General features: G+C 46.9%; 1 protein-coding gene across 1 annotated transcript in view; it reads left to right on the plus strand.

Annotated features, from left to right (window-relative positions):
- The first annotated feature begins 2876 nt into the window (after positions 1 to 2876).
- TRPM1 (transient receptor potential cation channel subfamily M member 1) overlaps positions 2877 to 18391 on the plus strand; it is an 89525-nt gene continuing 74010 nt past the window's right edge. The window contains 4 exon segments of the mRNA XM_029951274.1: positions 2877 to 2934; positions 2937 to 3029; positions 6618 to 6642; positions 6644 to 6752. Of these exon segments, the coding sequence (XP_029807134.1) occupies positions 2877 to 2934; positions 2937 to 3029; positions 6618 to 6642; positions 6644 to 6752 (285 nt within the window).

The following is an 18391-nucleotide window of genomic DNA, read 5'->3' on the forward strand; positions in this document are numbered from 1 at the left end:
GGAAGTTTCTCTTCCTATGTGAATTCCAGTGAATACATGAAGAAGGAATGGTAGAATTGAAGATCATCATTTTGAAAGTTCTAGTGATATTAAAGGCTCTCCGTGATCATCATCAGGATCCCCTAACCTCACAAAAACCAGACAAGCAGAAAAACAGGTACCTCCTGATGGATGGACACGTGGCACCAGTGAGTCGTGTCAAAAAATCTTTTCTGAATCTGAATAGGTCTTGAGATCTCACTACTGGTCAGGAAATGCAGGGCACAGAGCAGCCGAGAAACATCACGGGCTTGTCTCAGAGTGTCCTTTGAGGGGAACCCAAACCAAGACCCCAGAGACAAAGTGTGAGTGCAGGCTCCACGCCAGGCTCCCCCCACCTGGTTGCCCCTGCCTTCTCATGGGTCTGTACAGGTGACCACACGGGTCACTGTCCCAGATACTCTCCCCAACTGTGCTCATAGGCAAGCTGCTTGTTCCCAAGGAGTCTCAGTGCCTGTACGCCTTACCCAGGATAAGAAAGGTACCACCTCCAAGGCTGAGTGACTGATCGAGTAGGTCACTACACAAATGGACCTGGCACCAGTTAACTGCCCTGTGTGTCTTCCTTGTCACTAGTATCAGTGCGCTTGTCATTGGTTCAGACTGCTCACTAGACACGTAACAATCCTCACACGCTAACTCCGTGTCTATAGTTCTCGTGCATCGTTTCCTAGTGCTGGGTGCTTCCATGCCGTGGGTCCTAGATGCCATGCCCAGAGGAGGAGGCCTCCTGGAAAGAGAACTGTGCTCAGGATCCCCTCTTCTTCCCCCAGTTCCGGATCAGCCCCAGCCAACGAGAACATAATGTGAGCCACATACAGCATTTTAAATTTTGTGGTAGTCACTTTGGGGTTCCTAGAAGGCTCAGTCGGCTAAGCGTCTGACTCTTGGTTTAGGTTCAGGTCATGATCTCAGGGTTTGTGAGTTCAAGCCCCTCTTTGGGCTCTGTACTGACACACGGAGCCTACTTAGGATTCCCTCCCACCCTCTCTTTCTGCCCCTCCCCTGTTCTCTCTCTCTCTCAAAGTAAATAAAAACATTCAAAAAAATTTTTAAATAAGTAAAATTAGTTTCTAGCAGTCACTTAAAAATACATAGAAGTGGGTGAAAAAAATTAATACTACATTTTATTCAACCCACAACATCCAAACTATCATTTCAATATGCAATTAATATGAAATCATTATCACCGGTCTCGGCCATCTTATGTGTTGCATGCACCAAGCACACTGCATTTCAGACTGGATGAATTTCAATGGGCAGCCACACGTGGCTCAGGCCACCACGTGGCACATGGCAGTTCCAGGTTGCTTGCCTCACTGTACCAGCTCTGGGGAGAAGGCGTGCTCAGTTTTTAAAGGCTCAGAATCTCATTCTCTCCATGTTATCTGACCCCAGAAAGAGCCTATTTGACTGGCGACAATGGTGCCCGTTGGCTGGAAAGGCATTGACTGGTCAACGGGGGACACTGCTCATGGGCACTGAACACCAAGTTTCTCTACTTTGTAGCCACGATGGGACATGAGCACGCTGCTAGGGAAGGTGAGACACTCACCTGCCATAGGGGGCCCCCAGCTCCTCCCAGTCTGATTCTGGACGCCTCACCTGCCTCCATTATTCTGTCTCAAACTGTGCCATTCGACATATTGCCATTGCAGAGCCCCTCCGGCCCCTGGAGGAACTCCGGCTAAAATCCGTGAGTCTCTCTAGAGACAACCATGAGTTTACAAGGAAAACAACCCTGCCACTGGGCCCAAGCTGGGCCCGCGCTGTCCTCTGCCCCCAGACCGTGTGCACCAGCAAACCACGGGCAAAGTCACACTTCACCCCTACTCTCATGGGACACAGTTGTCCACCTCTGATGGGCACAGACCCGACCCCCTCCACAGAAAATGGCCCAGTCCACCTGCATAGTCCAGCATCCCCTCTGGAGGTCAGAGGCGCCCTGAGCCCCTGGGTGTCCTCCAGGTATGAGAATGGGCTCCTGTAGCTTAGGGGTGGGGACCTGGTCCCAGGCTCAGGCTGCACCCCCACCGGGGCTCTGTGGGGTGAACTAATGTTCCTGCTCCACCTCACATGCTCACTTGGAGGCCTCAGTTTCCTCCTCTATGAAATGGAAACTGCCCTAACTACTCCTGCATCCAGGCTGTCTGCAGTTCTGTGCACTCTTCTGGGAGATGAGAAAGGCACCCCTGGAAGACCCACAGTGTGTAGGGAAACCCAATCCCCCGCCTAGGATGTCCTACGGAAGAGAATTTCAGGGTTTGGGTTATCCCTTTCCTGCTAGGCTGAGAAAGCTCACTAAAAGCCGGAACAACGACGCACACTCTGACAACACACACCCCTCATGGTGGTTTTAGGGTGACTGCGGATATGGGTCATGCAGGCTGCTGGTAGGATGGGGACAGTGGGAGTTAGGAACACCCGGATGGGGACGAGAGTCATGCGGGACTCACACTGCATGCATTCTGGAGTTCACCTCGACCTCTGGCTCAACCTCAGATGATTTGAGAAAGGATTACGGATGATTAGTGCCATGTGCTGCCTTCTCCCAGCTCCCTGGGGCCCAGGCACTGCCCGCCTGATGAGGGGCTTCTGAAAGAACGATTATGTCCAATTGTCTCAATTATGCAAACCATGCTGACATTTCTAGCAGGGGAAGGACTGGCGGTGGGGGGGAGGGTCACTTCAAAGGGAAAATTCTGGCTCCCCCCACCTCTCTCAGATCCCAAGGCTGTTTTCATGGGCTCCCACACTGAGCAGCCTGGCAACATGGGGCCCTGGTTTCCTTTTCTGGCCTGGGAGCAAGGTCATGGGGCCGTTGCCTCACCAGGATCATGAGGGGCCTGGAACGGGCGCTCACATGCTCCTCATGTGGACTTCTCCTCTTAAAGGGTGGCCGTCCTCAGCCAGCTTCCTGCCTGGCCAGAGGAGGAAGCCGGAGGCCAGACTGGGCCCTGCCCACTCTGCAAGGTAGCAGGTAAGCTCAGGTGGAGCCAAGCGTGGGTGCGGGGAAGCTGGGCGGGGGGGCTCTACTTCTTGGGGCCTGTTGCCCCTCTGCTGCTGGGGCTGGCTGGATAGGGGTGTATCCGTTCTCTGCTGACAAGGCCTCCGGATGCTTCCCTGGGGGAACGAGCCCTGTGTCAGCCAGCCCACACCCGGCTCCCGCGTGATGAGGCTCCCTCAGAGCTGGCTTCTAAACATGGGTGCCAGGGGTGTGCAGAGAAGCCCCAGCTCCTGAGCTCAGCCTCCTCGCCAGTTACTTTTACTTCTCAGCGTCTTACCTCTGTCCCTGTACTTCCTGGAGAGCGTGCCTCTTCCCGGGAGCCCTGCCATTGCTAAAGTTCTTCCGGGGTGGGGGGCAGGGGTTATACCTATTATATTTTATTTGTTCTATAGTTTATTCATCAACTGACATTTCAACCATTAGTTAAAACTTTGGCTGGAGTGGGGGGTGGGCAGCTCAGGGAAAAGACAGGTGGGCAGCTCAGGGAAAAGACACAGGGCTGTGGAGGGAGGTGCGGATTCCCTCTCACCGCCAGTGGGAAGTGAGAATTGGTTTCTGGAAGGCAGTTCAGTATGTACTCAAGTACAATTCCGTGTCTAGGGATCCATTCGGAGGAAAGAATCCTGAAGGTAGGCCAAGATTTACGCAGCATTGTTTGCTATAGTGAGACACAGGAACAACCCAAATGTCCAAAACAGAGGATTGGGCACGTAAATCATGGTCTATCCACAGGATGAAATATAATGCAGCCACTTGCAAAAGGACAGAGAAGAACGTATAATGTCAAGGTGCAGAATGAACATGCTTTTCATTACATACACGTGCACACACATCTAATTTGTTCCCAGCAGGAGAAAAAGCTAGGAATACACTGAAAGTCTGCCTGTTGTTATTTTAGGATGAAAGCCATAGGGGTGATGTTTATTTATTTCTTGGTTGATTTGTATATTTCCTCTTCTTCTTTTACTTTAATCATTTTCTATAACAAATACATATTGTTTTGTTACCAGAAGTTATACCTTTTTTTTTAAAACCTTAGCAAAAAGGAGCAGAAATAAGGAGAAGCAGAGGGGAGCAGGGGTGGAGAAGAATGGAAATGTTTACAGGAGTCATTCCTGGGTTCACCAGGAATAGGAACTGAAAATGAAGGAGGGCAGAGAGGTAGGGAGGAAAAATAAATGACAAATTTGCTCTGTCTGAATTAAATATTTAGGGAGGCATTAAAAAGGACACCAGCCTCTCTGGGAGCAGGCTTCATATGGGTTTGAATTTCAGGAAGGATTGTCTTGGCAATCTTCACCAAATATCATTCTACACACTACCTAACAGCAGTTTTAATTCATGGTATTTGTGATGGTATTTATAGCATAAATTGGCCACTGTCTGCAGTGTATTTCAGGCTCCAGAAAATGTAATTGGAAATGTCAACTAATGTTGAATGCGTTTGCTGTAATTGTTTGTGTTTTATTGGTTATTTTCTAGGAGAAGTCTGGAATTTTGTTTGGTTTGGCTCTTTGCAACCCCACTTATTTGCTTTGCAAAGTTGATAAGTACAAGAAATAGAATGATTTTTAGGCATTTTAAGTGGCTAGTCATCTTTGTACCCAACTAAGTGAAAACAAAACACACTTTCCATTAACTTAAAATCCTCTTACTTGGAGCATTTGATAGTTTTAGAAATCTCTCTTTTGCTTTGATTGAAAATGTTTTCAAGATGTCCTTTAATGTGTGTGTGCGTGTGTGTGTGTGTGTGTGTGTGTGTGTGCGCGCACACAAATTCTGGATCTGGGAAAATAGAGACCTCATCCAGGGGAATAATGGAACCCAATCCCTGATTCTCTTCCATGACCTAGAGGTTAATGAGGTTCAACATCTTAACACCTCCATTAAAAAGGTAGCAGCCAGAGACACAGTGATATGTAAAGGGACCTGGGCAGTCAGTGGCTGCAATGCCCCTAATTTTCTACTTCTATCAGACTCTACAATCAGTGAATGAATTACAGTATCCACTGGGAGCAACCAGGGTCCAGGAAATGGTGGGTTTATTGCTCCAGATACACATCACATACAGGAGCAATTTTCCCAGGCTTCCACAGAAAACACTTACCACAATTTATCTAGCTATTTTCCAGAAACTATGGCTTCAATTGCTTTCCATGTCAGGGGTAAGAATGCATTTCCAATGCTTAGATGGCTTATAGAAAACAAGCTAATGACAGCTCACAGCTCTCCCCTCCCCGGCTGCCAGGGTCTTCTTGTTGTTGTGTGCCTCCCCACTACCCCCCACATACACTGCTTTTGGCTCTCACCCCACCTGGTCTGCTCTCCCCATGAACATGGCAGGGAGACAGGATGTCTTGTGTTCGTTTTTTAAGGGTTGATCATGCGTGATATGTCCCAACGTAAAATTAATGCTGACTTGGCAGGTGGCCTCTCTCCATGGGCCACGGGCCCTCCCTGGAGACAGGGTACTGGAGAGGGCAAATTCGTCAGGCATGGTGAGGTGGAAAGCATGCTAGCCAGGAGTCACGCAAGAGCATCCTTTTTCTGTTCATCGTTGGAGAGGTAATGCACAAAGATAGAAAGTTGTACAACCATGCAGATAGTCAAGTGAAGGTCCTAACACCCCCACCCCCACTGCTGAGCACACTTGATGGTTTGATGTATATTGTTTTAAACTAGTGCCACCCAGTCGACTGCGACACAGACATAACTTTAAACTGTAGAGTAGCCATGTTAAGGGAAAAAAATGAAAACCATGTTAAAATAAGTGAAACTAATTTTAGAACTTATCTAACTCAATATATCCCAACTCTTATCATTTCAACACGTACTTAAAAAAAACTTATTAATGACATGTCTTTTTTTTTTTTGCACTTCAAAATTTGGCCAAATACTACCCCATCCCCGCTTTTCTTGAGGTCTAATGTCAGACATAAAAAATGGTAGTTTGCTGTCTTATACTTGAACTCACAGCATATCTCAGTTAAGATGGGCCAAATTTCAGGTGCACAGCCAGTGGCTACTATGTTGGGCAACACAGCTGTAGACCTTGGCATAGCGAGGTTTGTTCTTCTACAGCTGGATCATACTAAAAAGATCTTACTGCAACTTTTTTTCCCAATTAATAATAGAGATATTTGCACTTTAGAACTTGAAGTTCTACTTTAGAGTATTTGATAGTTGCACAGTCCATGATTGGATGTATCATCATTGGTTTAATGATTTCTCAAAGGAGATGGAAAAAAAATTGGAGGTTTCTAATTTTTCACTCGCTTCAAAATATACTGGAACAAACATATATATTGCCTGTGTATGTGTAAAAGTATTTCCAGATAATAAACCCCTAGAAGTGGATGTGCTGGGTCAAAGCATATGTTCACTTGACCCTGTGACAGATACTGATCAGATCCCCTCCAAAAACATGCTGCCAGGAGTCTGTGAAAGGGAAGCAGATCCTTAGCCAAGCAGGCCACCAGCTAGCCTTGGGGTTTGGACCTTGGTTCCCTTCGATGTCAAACTGAGAAGTTGGGCTAACCTTTCCTTGTTTCTGAAATGCCTGTTTCTACAGCTCAAATGCTGGCGGTTCCGGCCCATCTCTGATGGGTAGGGTGGTACGTGGGTGAGCGCTCCCTGGTCCACCATTGACAGGGCAGGACCAGAGAGACTGATGAGCAAACAAAGCTCCTCATGCACCTTGTCTGAGGTCAGCAGAAAACTCTTAACGAAGACTCAAGCTTCTGTTTTTTTGTACAATCACTATTATACTACCTTTCATTAATATGCTGTTGTCTACTAAGTGCTGTCACAGCAAAGAAACAGGGGAGCAATGACCAGCCCCAGCAGCGGGCTCCTGAGCTGGCTGCCTCAGGCATCATGTTGAGCTACATCAACTTCATTCCCACTGGTGTGCCGCCCAGTGTCCCTCCCCACCCTGGTGGCCCCAGCAACATCACAGTCCCTGAGGGACACAGTCCTTGTTTGCACACACTGTCCTGGGAGTCCTGAGAGAGGAAGCCCACCTAGAGAGTAGCAAAGGACCACCGAAAAGGATAGGGTGCCCCCATGGGAGTCAGGTGGGTACTGGGAGGTCAGCCTTGGTCTTCTAATCCTCTCTCTTGTGAGCACTGGGCTGCACCTTCCCAACCAGGGAAGACCAGACTATGCTCTCGGGTAATGTCACAAAGGCCCTATACACAGTGACTTTCCAACTAGCTTGCCCTCCTGAGCAAGCCAGCCAGGACGGGGAGCAGCAGAGGGCACCCCTGAGACACTTGTGGCAATCCTCTGGTTCCCAATCAGGGAGGAGCTGGGTTTGAGAGGAAGGGAAGGTTCATCCATCCAACTCCATCCATCCCCAGCTATGTGGGATCCAGTCTTCCAACCAGGGGTATGGGGTGTCTTTGCATTTATCCAGACCTTTCTACCTTCGGCAATGTCTTACAGTTTTCAGTGTACAAGTCTTTCATTCCTTGGTTAAACATTTTCCCGGATATTTTATCCTTTTTGATGTAATTATCAATGAGATTGTTTTCTTAATTTCTTTTTTGGATTCTTCACTGCTGGTGTTTGGAAACACAATTGATTTTGGAGTAATGAATGTGTACCCTGAAACTTCACAAAACTTACTTATTAGCGGTAGCAGGTTTTTGTAGCTTCTTTCAGAGCTTTGCTTTGTTTTATTTTGGACTTCATCTATATTCCTAAACAACATATTGTTTAGCTTTGTCTGCTTTTGAGCTTTATATAAGCAGACTCACACTGTGTGTCCCCGTGGGGACTTGTTTCTTTGGCTCGGTGTCATGTTTTGAGAACCATTCATATGGTGTGTTTTGTCTGTTTCTGTTGCCATACAGTATTCCCTTGTGTGAATACGTGGGGATGGACTTACAGGTCCCACTACAGCTGGGCAGCTGGGTTGCTGTCCTGTGAGGCTCCCATGAATGGTGCCATGGGAACATGCCTGTGGGGTCTCCTGGTACACACGTGCATGAGCAGGTTTGGGGGTAAACCTCAATATAGAACTAAGAGCTTCAAGCTTGGGGCTGCTCTGCTTCCCCAGACAATGCCAAAAGGCCTTCTATCCTCCTTAAAAGGAGGAGCTCTGAAGCATTTGTGCATTTTGGAGAAAGCATTTGGAATCAGCCAGAGGAGACAAATGTGTGATGAAGGACTGTCCACAGGAGTCAAGAACAGCTGCCTGGCACGAGGCCAGCCAGGACTGGTGGCTTCCCCATGACTCGGTCTCCTCTCTTGGTGCCCGTTCACCTCCCAGAGTCCCTACCAAAGCCCTAACTCCTCTATTGCCTCAGTTTCCTCATCTTTAAAACCACAGTGAGGGGAGTACATGCTCTCTGTAGGCCTCTTCCCCCCAACAACCACTGCATCTCAGTTCTGTGCGGCAGTCACTGTGACCACAGTGAGAGATGGGATCAGGTGCTCTGCCTTGTCCCTGCCGTTCCCTCTTCCAAGAGTGCCTTTCCCCTTTGCTCCTGAACCCGGCTAAATTCTCCTCAGACTTCAAAGATGAGCCAAATGCTCCCTCCCTGTTTCCCCATCTTGTGAGCTCCTCCCCAGGGAGAAGTACTTGTCCCCCCACACTATACAGTGCCCGTGTGCCCACCTGGCAGCTCCTGAGGCCCGAGTGTGCTCAGTATACTGGAACCAGCAGAGCCTACCTCATAAGGGGGCTTCATAAGCTACTAGTGTGAAATACACAAACTCTGGCTTTCTCTCATATCACACAAGGCAGTCTTGTGTGAGCTACACAGGTCCCACTGAACTTTTGAAGACACATTTCCTCTGACATAACCCTCCCAAGTTTTAAATGCTCAGCTATGTGTGGGAACACTTATCTATAAATACCTGAGCAGCCCAGACACTGACTATGAGTCACAGGACACTACAGACCACAGTAGTCAAGAAAGACCTGGAGGAACACAGCAAATGAGAACCCCATTTGGGATGCTCAGCTCTCCCCCTTCTCCATACCCAGACCCCCACCCATCTCTACACAGCTGTTCCCACCCCAGTCCTCACCTCCCAGAATGGCCCCTGCAGGAGTGCTCATCATTGCCGGACCCCTCGTCCCTTTCTCGAATTGTAACAGGACTCAAGGGGTTCACCAGTTGGGGTGAAGCAAATTGGACACATCCCAAGAAACCATTGAAAGCAAAGAACTGTTTATTATTTGCTGCAAGTGAGAAGACAGGGAGATGGCACTCAAAGCACTGTCTCCCTGTGGAGTTAGAAGGAAGCTTTTATTCAGTGTGTTGGGGTCAAGGGAGGGAGCTTGTGTATACATTAAAGAATGTATACATATCCTATTACTTAAGCACTTTGCTTCAATTCTGCACACATAATCTGTCAACGTGCTAGTGCATACCTTGTTTGTTTGAAAAATGGTGGAAAACTCCATCTTCAGGAGATCTTAGTATTATAATGAGCTAAAGGTAACTTCAGGACAACCTAGGACTGGGGGTGGGGGGTGCTTCTGTGCAGGTCCTCAGCTCCAATCTGGCTCAAACTGGCTCATGTAAGGAGCTGTCAGGCGAGACCCATCTAGCGAGGGACTCTCAGGTGAAACACCTGGCTGGGTGTCACTTTGGCTGGAACCGTTGGTTCTGCAAAACAAAACACATGCCTTCTTTGCTTATTCCCCTTCCCCACCTCCCTTCTGCTAATAATGCCCAGGCCTCTCTTATTTGAGTACCTCCCCTTTGCATCCTAGCTAACAAAATCTGTCTTATCCTGGCTCTCGGTCTCTGGGAGCTGACTATTGCAAACTAGCCAATCTGCTGTACAGGCACTACTGAAATATGAGAGGTGCTTGCCAATTAATGCATGCACACTAGTCCCCAGGAACCGCAGAACACTGACTTAGCATGGATGATAATATTGTCAGCACAGAGCTGCTGTGAGGACAGGGAGGGGGAATACTGGTAAAAGAAAATCTTAGAAAAACACAAACCGAGATTTGTGTCTGACATTCTTAAGGGCTGATGAGTGAGCCATGGGTTTGGAAGGGAATGATCTCTGTCTCATCAGTGTCCCTGATCTTGGGGATAGCTGGCCAGGCCTGGGCTTGACTCTTAGCCCCACCATCGCATGGATTTCCTGCTTTCTCTGCCATTGACAGGGGAATTAATATCTACCAACTCTACTTGACAGACCGTAAGGATTTAGACAGAAGCTGAAACCGTACCCTTGTTACACTTCATTCAGTTCATGCTTACTTAAGACACTCAAAAACTATTTACTGAATACCAATCTCTGCCAGACAATGGGCTTGAGGTTTTTCACACTAAACTGTGTTTAATCCTTACAACAATCCCACCTGACAGGCAAGATAATCGAGGCTCAGGAAAGTTAAATAAATTGGCCAAGGTCATAAAGATAAACAGTGAGTCCAAGGGCGCCTGGGCGGCTCAGGTGGTTAAGCATCCCACTCTTGATTTCTGTTCAGGTCATGATCTCATGGTTCATGGGTTTGAGCCCTGTATCAGGCTCTGTGCTGATAGTAGAGAGCCTGCTTGGGATTCTCTCTCTTTCCCTCTTTCTCTGCTCCTCCTGCACACACACACACACACACACACACTCTCTCTCTCTCTCTCTCTCTCTCTCTCTCTCTCTCTCTCAAAATAAATAAATAACTTAAAAAAAAGAAAAGAAACAGTGAATCTGAGAGCTGACCTAAGTCTGGCAAATCCAGAGTCCTTTCCTCTCCACCACACCTTTTATTTTATTTTTACTTTAGGGACCACCTTCAAAGCTTTAACCCAAAGAAAGGATTTTAATAGGAAAGCTTACAGGCACTAGCACAAGCCTACTAGCAAGATTTCAGCATGTGAGTCCATGTGAAATATACCCGGGTCCTTGGCTTCCCGCAGGATAGAAATTAACCACAAGCCTAGAGGAGGAGAGAGGAGAGTTTACTGAAGACAGACAGCAAATGCAGTGTCTGGAAGACTCAGAAAGGAAAGGAGAGTGGGTCTTGTCTTTGCTTGGGATCTGGGGTGTTTATTGAGGGTGGTAATCTGGTGTATGTGTCCTTTCAGGCCTCCAGGGATGGACAAAGCAAGGGCAAGTGCTCAAGAGCCACGGGTCTTGGCGTCAAAGTGTCTAGAGTCAGTTGTCTTGGAAAAAGTATAGGACAGCCTCGCCAGTTACTCCTTAGATGTTATCTGTTGTGCTGGAAGTCTCCAAAGAAACCATTAACTCCTTGCCTTTTCTGCGGAGGACATACACTAAGTCATGTGTAGGAGGTGCAGGTCCTGACATGAATAGAAGCAGCAGAAGGCAGGCCTTCCCAGGATCCCCTCAATTTCCCTATTTCACAAGAGCTCAATAAGATTCCCATAAATATCACTGAACTGTCATTATTTAAACGTTCTTCACAAGACTATGTGTTTTGGGATAAACAGGAGGGAATGTCTGAAGGGCATGCAGCATCTGTTAGCAGGGTCACTGCTGGAGGCTGGGGGTTGGAGGGAAGGAGGGAGAATCACTTCAATTTAGACACTTCCTTTTTTTAATGCTTATTTATTTTTGAGAGAGAGAGACAGAGACAGAGACAGTGCACAAACAGGGGAAGGGCAAAGAGAGAGCAGACTCCAGGCTCTGAGGTGTCGGCACAGAGCCCAACGTGGGGCTCAAATTCACAAACTGTGAGATCATGACCTGAGCCAAAGTCAGATGCTTAACAGACTGAGCCACCCAGGTGCCCCTCATTTTAGATGCTTCTAAATCTTTGTCATTGTTCCACCGAGCACATATTAGGTTAGGGATGCTTGTGGGGGTTTTTTTGGTTTTTTTTGTTTGTTTGTTTGTTTTAAATTCCAAGCAAAGAAAAAACTCCCACATCATCCCCCCCACCCCACCAGGCCATCCCCACCCCCACCCTGTGCTCCAGGCATGAAGCTTTTAAGGCCATCTCTAAAAGGAAAAGAATAGGAAACTGTGAGCTCCAAACCAAGATTCAGGTCTTGGAGAGGTGGGTGTGGAGCCCCATAGCTGAAGCTTCTCTTGTGGTGGATCATTGCCCAAGCCAGTGGCCCCCGTGACGCTTCATGTTACGGGGTGACTCCCAGGCCTACCCCCACCCATATCAACTGTGCCCCCTAGAATGTGTCTTCTCATTATGATGCCAGGTCCACTTGTAACCAGGGCCCAGAGGCACAAGAGCACCTGCCTCTGGGGCTCCCAAACAGACCAGATTTGGCCATTCCCCACTGGCAAAATCCAAAGGCAGAGAGGCGGGTGGTGGGTGAAACAAGAAAGGAATTTATCTCAGTGAGGCCAACCCCAGGAAGACAGCAGACTTGAGTCTCAAAGACTGTCTCCTAAGTGCCAAAAATACTTCTAGGTATTAGAGAACGTGGACCTATAAGGAGAATGTGGGACAAAGGTCAGTGGGTATGTGCAAGTGGGCAGTGAAGGTCAAGTCATCATTGTCTTGGGGTCAAGCACGCGGGGGCTCGCTGGCATCAGGACAGAACTTATTGAGCTTCCCATCCCAGGAGGATTTGCCCGCCAGGTCTTCTGCCTGAGTTAAGAGATAGGCTGGAAAGAACTTAATCAGTTAGACAGTACAGGCTAAGGTCAAAATGGAGGTAGGTGGAGTCCTCTGTCACACTCCTCACGGGCCTCCCCACTGTTCTCCAGCGGCTGTGTGGGCCGCCGAGGGCCAACCTGCCATGGTTACCAGGGACCTGTTGTGGGCACCATGCTGAGCCATATTGGAGTCTGTGGGAGAAGGAACAATGAGTGCCCTATATACACTTACCAAAATATCCCTCATGTTTAAACCATGTAGGAGAAGTAAGAGCTCTACAGTCAAAAAACATGACTGTTTAAGAAGCCTCACACTGCCCAACGCTCTGGCACGTCACGCAGTAAACCCTTGTTCACTGCCCAGTGGACACAGGCTGGCCGCACAGCCCAAGAGCTGTGAGCTGATCAGAAACAACCTTTGAGCAATGAGGCAAGGTCATACAATGAGCGACAACCTGTCTTTAAAATGCCGATATTGTGGTCACAACGGATTCTTGGCATTGATTTTATCTTTTTTTAATTGTGTATGAAATGGGGGCACCTGAGTGGCTCAAGCGGGTGACTGTCCAACTTTTGACTTCAGGTCAGGTCATGATCTCATAGTTCGAGGGTTTGAGCCCTGTGCTGACAGTCTGGAGCCTACTTGTGATTCTCTCTCTCTCTCAAAATAAACTTTTAAAAACCTAATCAAAAAATAAAATTTTGTGTGAAATATTATTTATCTTAGATACTGAATTTTTGGCACCTGGAGCTGCCCATCACCCAAGAAAGGCACAGCAGGCCCAGTAGTGCTTTGCCTGCTCAGCCACTCCTGAGCATTGATTCCTTCCCTGGTATCTAGGTGCCAGCACTGACAATGGAGGCATCTCCTCTGGCCTGTCTCCCCTACACCATGAACTTGCAGTTCCCTGAGAGGTCTGGTTTGTCAGGACCCAAACAGAACAGCGGGAAGCTGAGGGCCGCATGGGCAGTGGACTCAAACTCTTGTTAAAATACAGATTCTCACACCCTAATTCTGATTCCAGGGCCTGAGTGAAGCCTAGATATCTTCATTTTTTAAATTTATATTTAACTGTGGTAGGATACACACAACGTAAACTTTGGCATCTTAACCATTTTTAAGAGTATGGTCCACTGGCATTGAGCACATTGACACTGCTGTCCACCCATCAGCACCACTACTCCAGAACGTTTCCATTCTCCCAAACTGGAGCTCTACCCACCGAACAGTAACTCCCCACTTCCCCTCCTCAATGCCTGGGATCCACCACTCTTACTGCCTGTCTCTAGGAATTTGATTACTTTAGGTACCTCATGTAAGTATTTGTCCTTTGTGACTGGCGTATTTCACTCAGCATCCTGTCCTCAAGGTTCATCCACGTTGTAGCAGGTGTCAGGATTTCCTTTTTTTTGAAGACTGAGAATATGGGGTGCCTGGGTGGCTCAGTCGGTTAAGCATCCAGCTTTGGCTCAGGTCATGGTCTCACAGTTTGTGAGTTTGAGCCCCGTGTTGGGCTCTGTGCTGACAGCTTGCTCAGAGCCTGGAGTCTGCTTCAGATTCTGTGTCTCCCTCTCTCTCTGACCCTCCCCTGCTCGCACTGTCTCTCTCTGTCTCTCAAAAATAAATTAAAAACATTAAAAATTAAAAAAAAAGAAGACTGAGAATATCCTGTCGTATAGATAAACCACATTTTGTTGGGTTGTTTCATCTTTTGGCTATTTTGAATAACGCTGCTGTGAACACAGGTGTACAAATATCTCCCTGAAACTCTGTTTTCAATTCTTTGGTGCATATGCTCCGAAATGTAAATACTGGATCATATGATAATTCTAAGTTTAATTCTTGAGGAACTATTATACTGTTTTCCATAGCATCTGCTTCATTTTAAAAGGTTTATTTATTTGTTTTGAGTGAGAGAGAGTGGCGGGGGGGGGGGAGGCAGAGAGAGAGGAGGAGAGAAAGAGAATTCCAAGCAGGCTCCATGCTGTCAGTGTAGAGCCCAATGTGGGGCTCGAACTCATGAACCGTGAGATCATGACCTGAATTGTAATTAAGAGGTGGATGCTTAACTGACTGGGCCACCCAAGCATCACTGCTCCATTTGAAAACTCCACCAATCGTGCACAAGTGTTCCGATATCTCCACGTCCTCACCAACACTCGTTATTTTCTGTCGTGCGTGTGTGCTGTAATCGTCACCATCCTAATGGTGTGAGGTGATATCACCATCTTTGAATAACACAGGCACAGATCCTGTGGACCCCTTTCTAGAAGCAAGTTTCTGGGACAGCTTCTATCGAGGAGCAGTGTAGATAGGGAGGAGACCTGGCTCCACTCAGGACCCAGTGGCCCATTCTAGAACAGGGGTAGCAGCCCTCACCCGAACACCCACCAGGAATAGGTCTCTGGCACCAGGAGGATAAGAGGCATGTAGAGTGGTGCAGGTCCTCACACCCAGAAACGGTGACCTCCCCCATCTACAGAGCAAGACCCCTCCTTCAAAACATGGTCCTAAAAAGCCACCCCCTACACTCCATCCTCTGATGAGGAAGAGAGGCCACGCACATCTGTGAAGCACAGCTCGTGTTTAGAAGTGCCTGTCTGGCTTACCTTTATGTGATCCTGTAAATGGGGAGCAGAGACATCTAACATCCATATGGGCATGTTGACTTGCAGGAGCTCTCCCCTCAAACAGCTCTGCCTGGGGCGGGGGCTAGAAGCTGACCCTGGCTTCCTTCCCTTCTCTCCCTTCCTTCCCTCCCACACCCCCAGCCAACCCACCATCTTACCTGAGGTCCTGATAGTTCACCCCTTTTTTCCAGGCTCAGTGGAGAGCCTTCAGCTAGAGTACAAACCACCATGTTCCTTGTGCATTGGTCCTCATTGGTGACCAGCACAGCACTCTGGAAGGTGGGAGACTTCGATACCCCAACACATGGCCTGCTTTTATTTCCTCTCCTCCTTCAAATGGTCCAAGAGAAGTGGATGTGGGAGTGGGTCCCATAGCCCTTCATTCCAGGATATCGAAATATCAGTATGGGTCTGGGTCTTTTGCTGCATCTGTAGGACCTGAAGGTGTCTTCTGTCAACGCTAAAAATGAGGAGCACGTATCAAAGTCTCAGTACCCTATCCCAGCTGCTGCCTGTGTGGCCGGTCCACCTGCGTAACTAAGTATCAGGGCTGCCCTGATGGGCTTGGCTTTTCTTCTGTTTTGCTTTGGTTTTTCCTCCTAATTGACTACTTGCACTTGCTCTGGGCTAATAACCACCTTGAATTCCACCCAAGGTCAGCAACCCCCTCACTTCAGATGAGGTCAGCTTGGCAGGTAGCACGTGTGAGAAGTGTATCGGCCTCTGGGCAGCACCACTTTGAATTAAAACCTTGTCTTATGTAGTTCGGCTGCATCAAAAATGACTATTCCAAAAGCAAATGGGTGTCTGCTTACAATTTTGATGAAATCCATACACTGAATTCTGGCAAGACGTTTGTTTTTGCCATTCAGGCTACTATCACAGAATGTCATAGACTGGGTGGCTCATAAACTTATTTTTCACAGGTCTGCAGGCTGGAAAGTCCAAGATCAGGCACCTGCAGATTTGATGTCTGGCAAATGCTTCCTGGTTCACAGATAGCTGTCCTTTCACTGCATCCTCACATGGCGAAGGGGCCAGGGAGCTCTCTGGCATCTAGTCTGTAAGGGCACTAATCCCACTCATTAGGGCTCCAACCTCCCGACCTAATCACCTCACAGAGACCTCACCTCCTAATGCCCTCACACTGAGTAGGGGTTAGGATTTCAGCATATGAATTTTGGGGGAACACAAGCATTCAGTCCATTGCAACTTTTTCTACAACTGTAGAAAAATACATTACCTTTTTAAATTCTGAATTCAACTACTAGTTACATTCGAGATTTGTCCTGGGACTCCATTATTTGCAATCACAGCTTAAAATGTGCATAAATCCATATTTGGATGATGGAATGGGAATCCGCTGTGTTATTGGAAGATTACAAAATTAGTGATGCTGCTGAAGCACCAAAGGTATTACCAGGAGGCTGGCCCCTCGGAGCCGGCTGCAGTGGGCTCAGAGACTCCGACCACTGGCCAGGCACCATGGGCACATTCTCATTTTCTTTTTTTTCTTTCTTTTTTTAACGTTTTCTCATTTTTGAGACAGAGAGACAGAGAGCGAGTGGGAAAGGAGTAGAAAAAGAGGGAGACAGAATCCGAAGCAGGCTCCAGGTTCTAAGCTGCCAGCTGTTCGAGCCCGATGTGGGGCTTGAACTCACCAACTGTGAGTTCGTGACCTGAGCCGAAATCGAATGAATGCTTTGCCGATGGAGCCACCCAGGTGCCCCTCATTTTCTTTTTAAAATCGGTTATGATTTTCCTTAGAAAATTAAAAGCATGAAATGAACAATGAAGCAATTAAAGGAAAAAATTCTGCTTCCCCTACCACAAACACAAGCTGACAAGTTAATATATTTCCTTCTTTTTTCCCGGCTTTACCCAGTATTCCCTCTAAGAAGAGAAATGTCTTTAGAGCAGTGCTCTTTCCAATAGCAAGGTAGCGGCAACAACCCAGATGTCCATAAACCGATGAATTCCTGCAATGGAATATTACTGACCCATAAAAAGGAATGAAGCCCAGACACCTGCTACAACACAGATGAACCTTGAAAACATTCTGCTAAATGAAAGAAGCCAGCCATAAAAGGCTATGTATTCTATGATTCCATTTATGTAAAATGCCCAGAAGAGTCAAATCCACACAGACAAAAAGCAGATTAGTGGTGGTGAGGAACTGCAGGGCTGTGGGAGCTGGGGAACAACTGCTAATAAATAAAGGACTTTTCTTTAGGGATGACAAACACTCTGGAGTTAGACCATGGTGCAGTTTCACAATCTTGGGGATATACTAAAAAACCACTGCACGTTTTATTTACTTGTTTGTTCATTGAAGTTTATTTATTTATCTTGAGAGAGACAGAGAGAGCTCACAAGTGGCGAAGGGGCAGAGTGAGAGGGGAATCCGAAGCAGGCTCTGTCCTGATAGCAGAGAGCCCAATGTGGGGCTCGAACTCATGAACCATGAGCCAAAGTCAGATGCTTAATTGACTGAGCCAAGCATGGATGTTTTAAAAGGTGAATTTTAAGGTATGTGAATTATAGTAAAAAATTAAGTAAAAAAAGTAAAAAGGGGAACACCTGGCTGGCTCAGCTGGTTGAGCTCAGATCATGATCTCAAGGTTCATGAGTTTGAGCCTGATGTCAGGCTCTGTGCTGACAGCTCAGAGCCTGGAGCCTGCTTCAGATTTTGGGTATCCCTCTCTCTTTCTGTCCCTCCCCCACTTGTGCTTTCTCTCTCTCAAAAATAACAGTAAAAAAATATTGTTTTGGCAGCAAAGAATTATTTTATTTTTTTTGTAACTTTATTTTTTATTTTTTTAGAATATAACACTATTTTTTAACATATGCAATTATTTTCCATCATTTACAATACAGTAGTTACAATGACACTCCATATGGATAAGCAAAGTAAAAAATCAGAACCCCAACTTCTATTTCTTTTTTTTTTTGAAATTTTATTTTATTTTTTTTACTTTATAAAGTTTCATATTTTTTAACATATGCAGTTATTTTCCATCATTTACAATACAGTAGTTACAATGACACTCCAAACAGAAAAGCAAAGTAAAAAATCAAAACACCAACTTCTATTTCATGTAATTAGACTTATACAGAAATTAAAAGGTTAAGTAAAAACTAGTTAATCTCCTAATTTCACAG

The sequence above is a fragment of the Suricata suricatta genome, chromosome 9 (genome assembly GCF_006229205.1).
Source record: "Suricata suricatta isolate VVHF042 chromosome 9, meerkat_22Aug2017_6uvM2_HiC, whole genome shotgun sequence".
NCBI lineage: Eukaryota > Metazoa > Chordata > Mammalia > Carnivora > Herpestidae > Suricata > Suricata suricatta.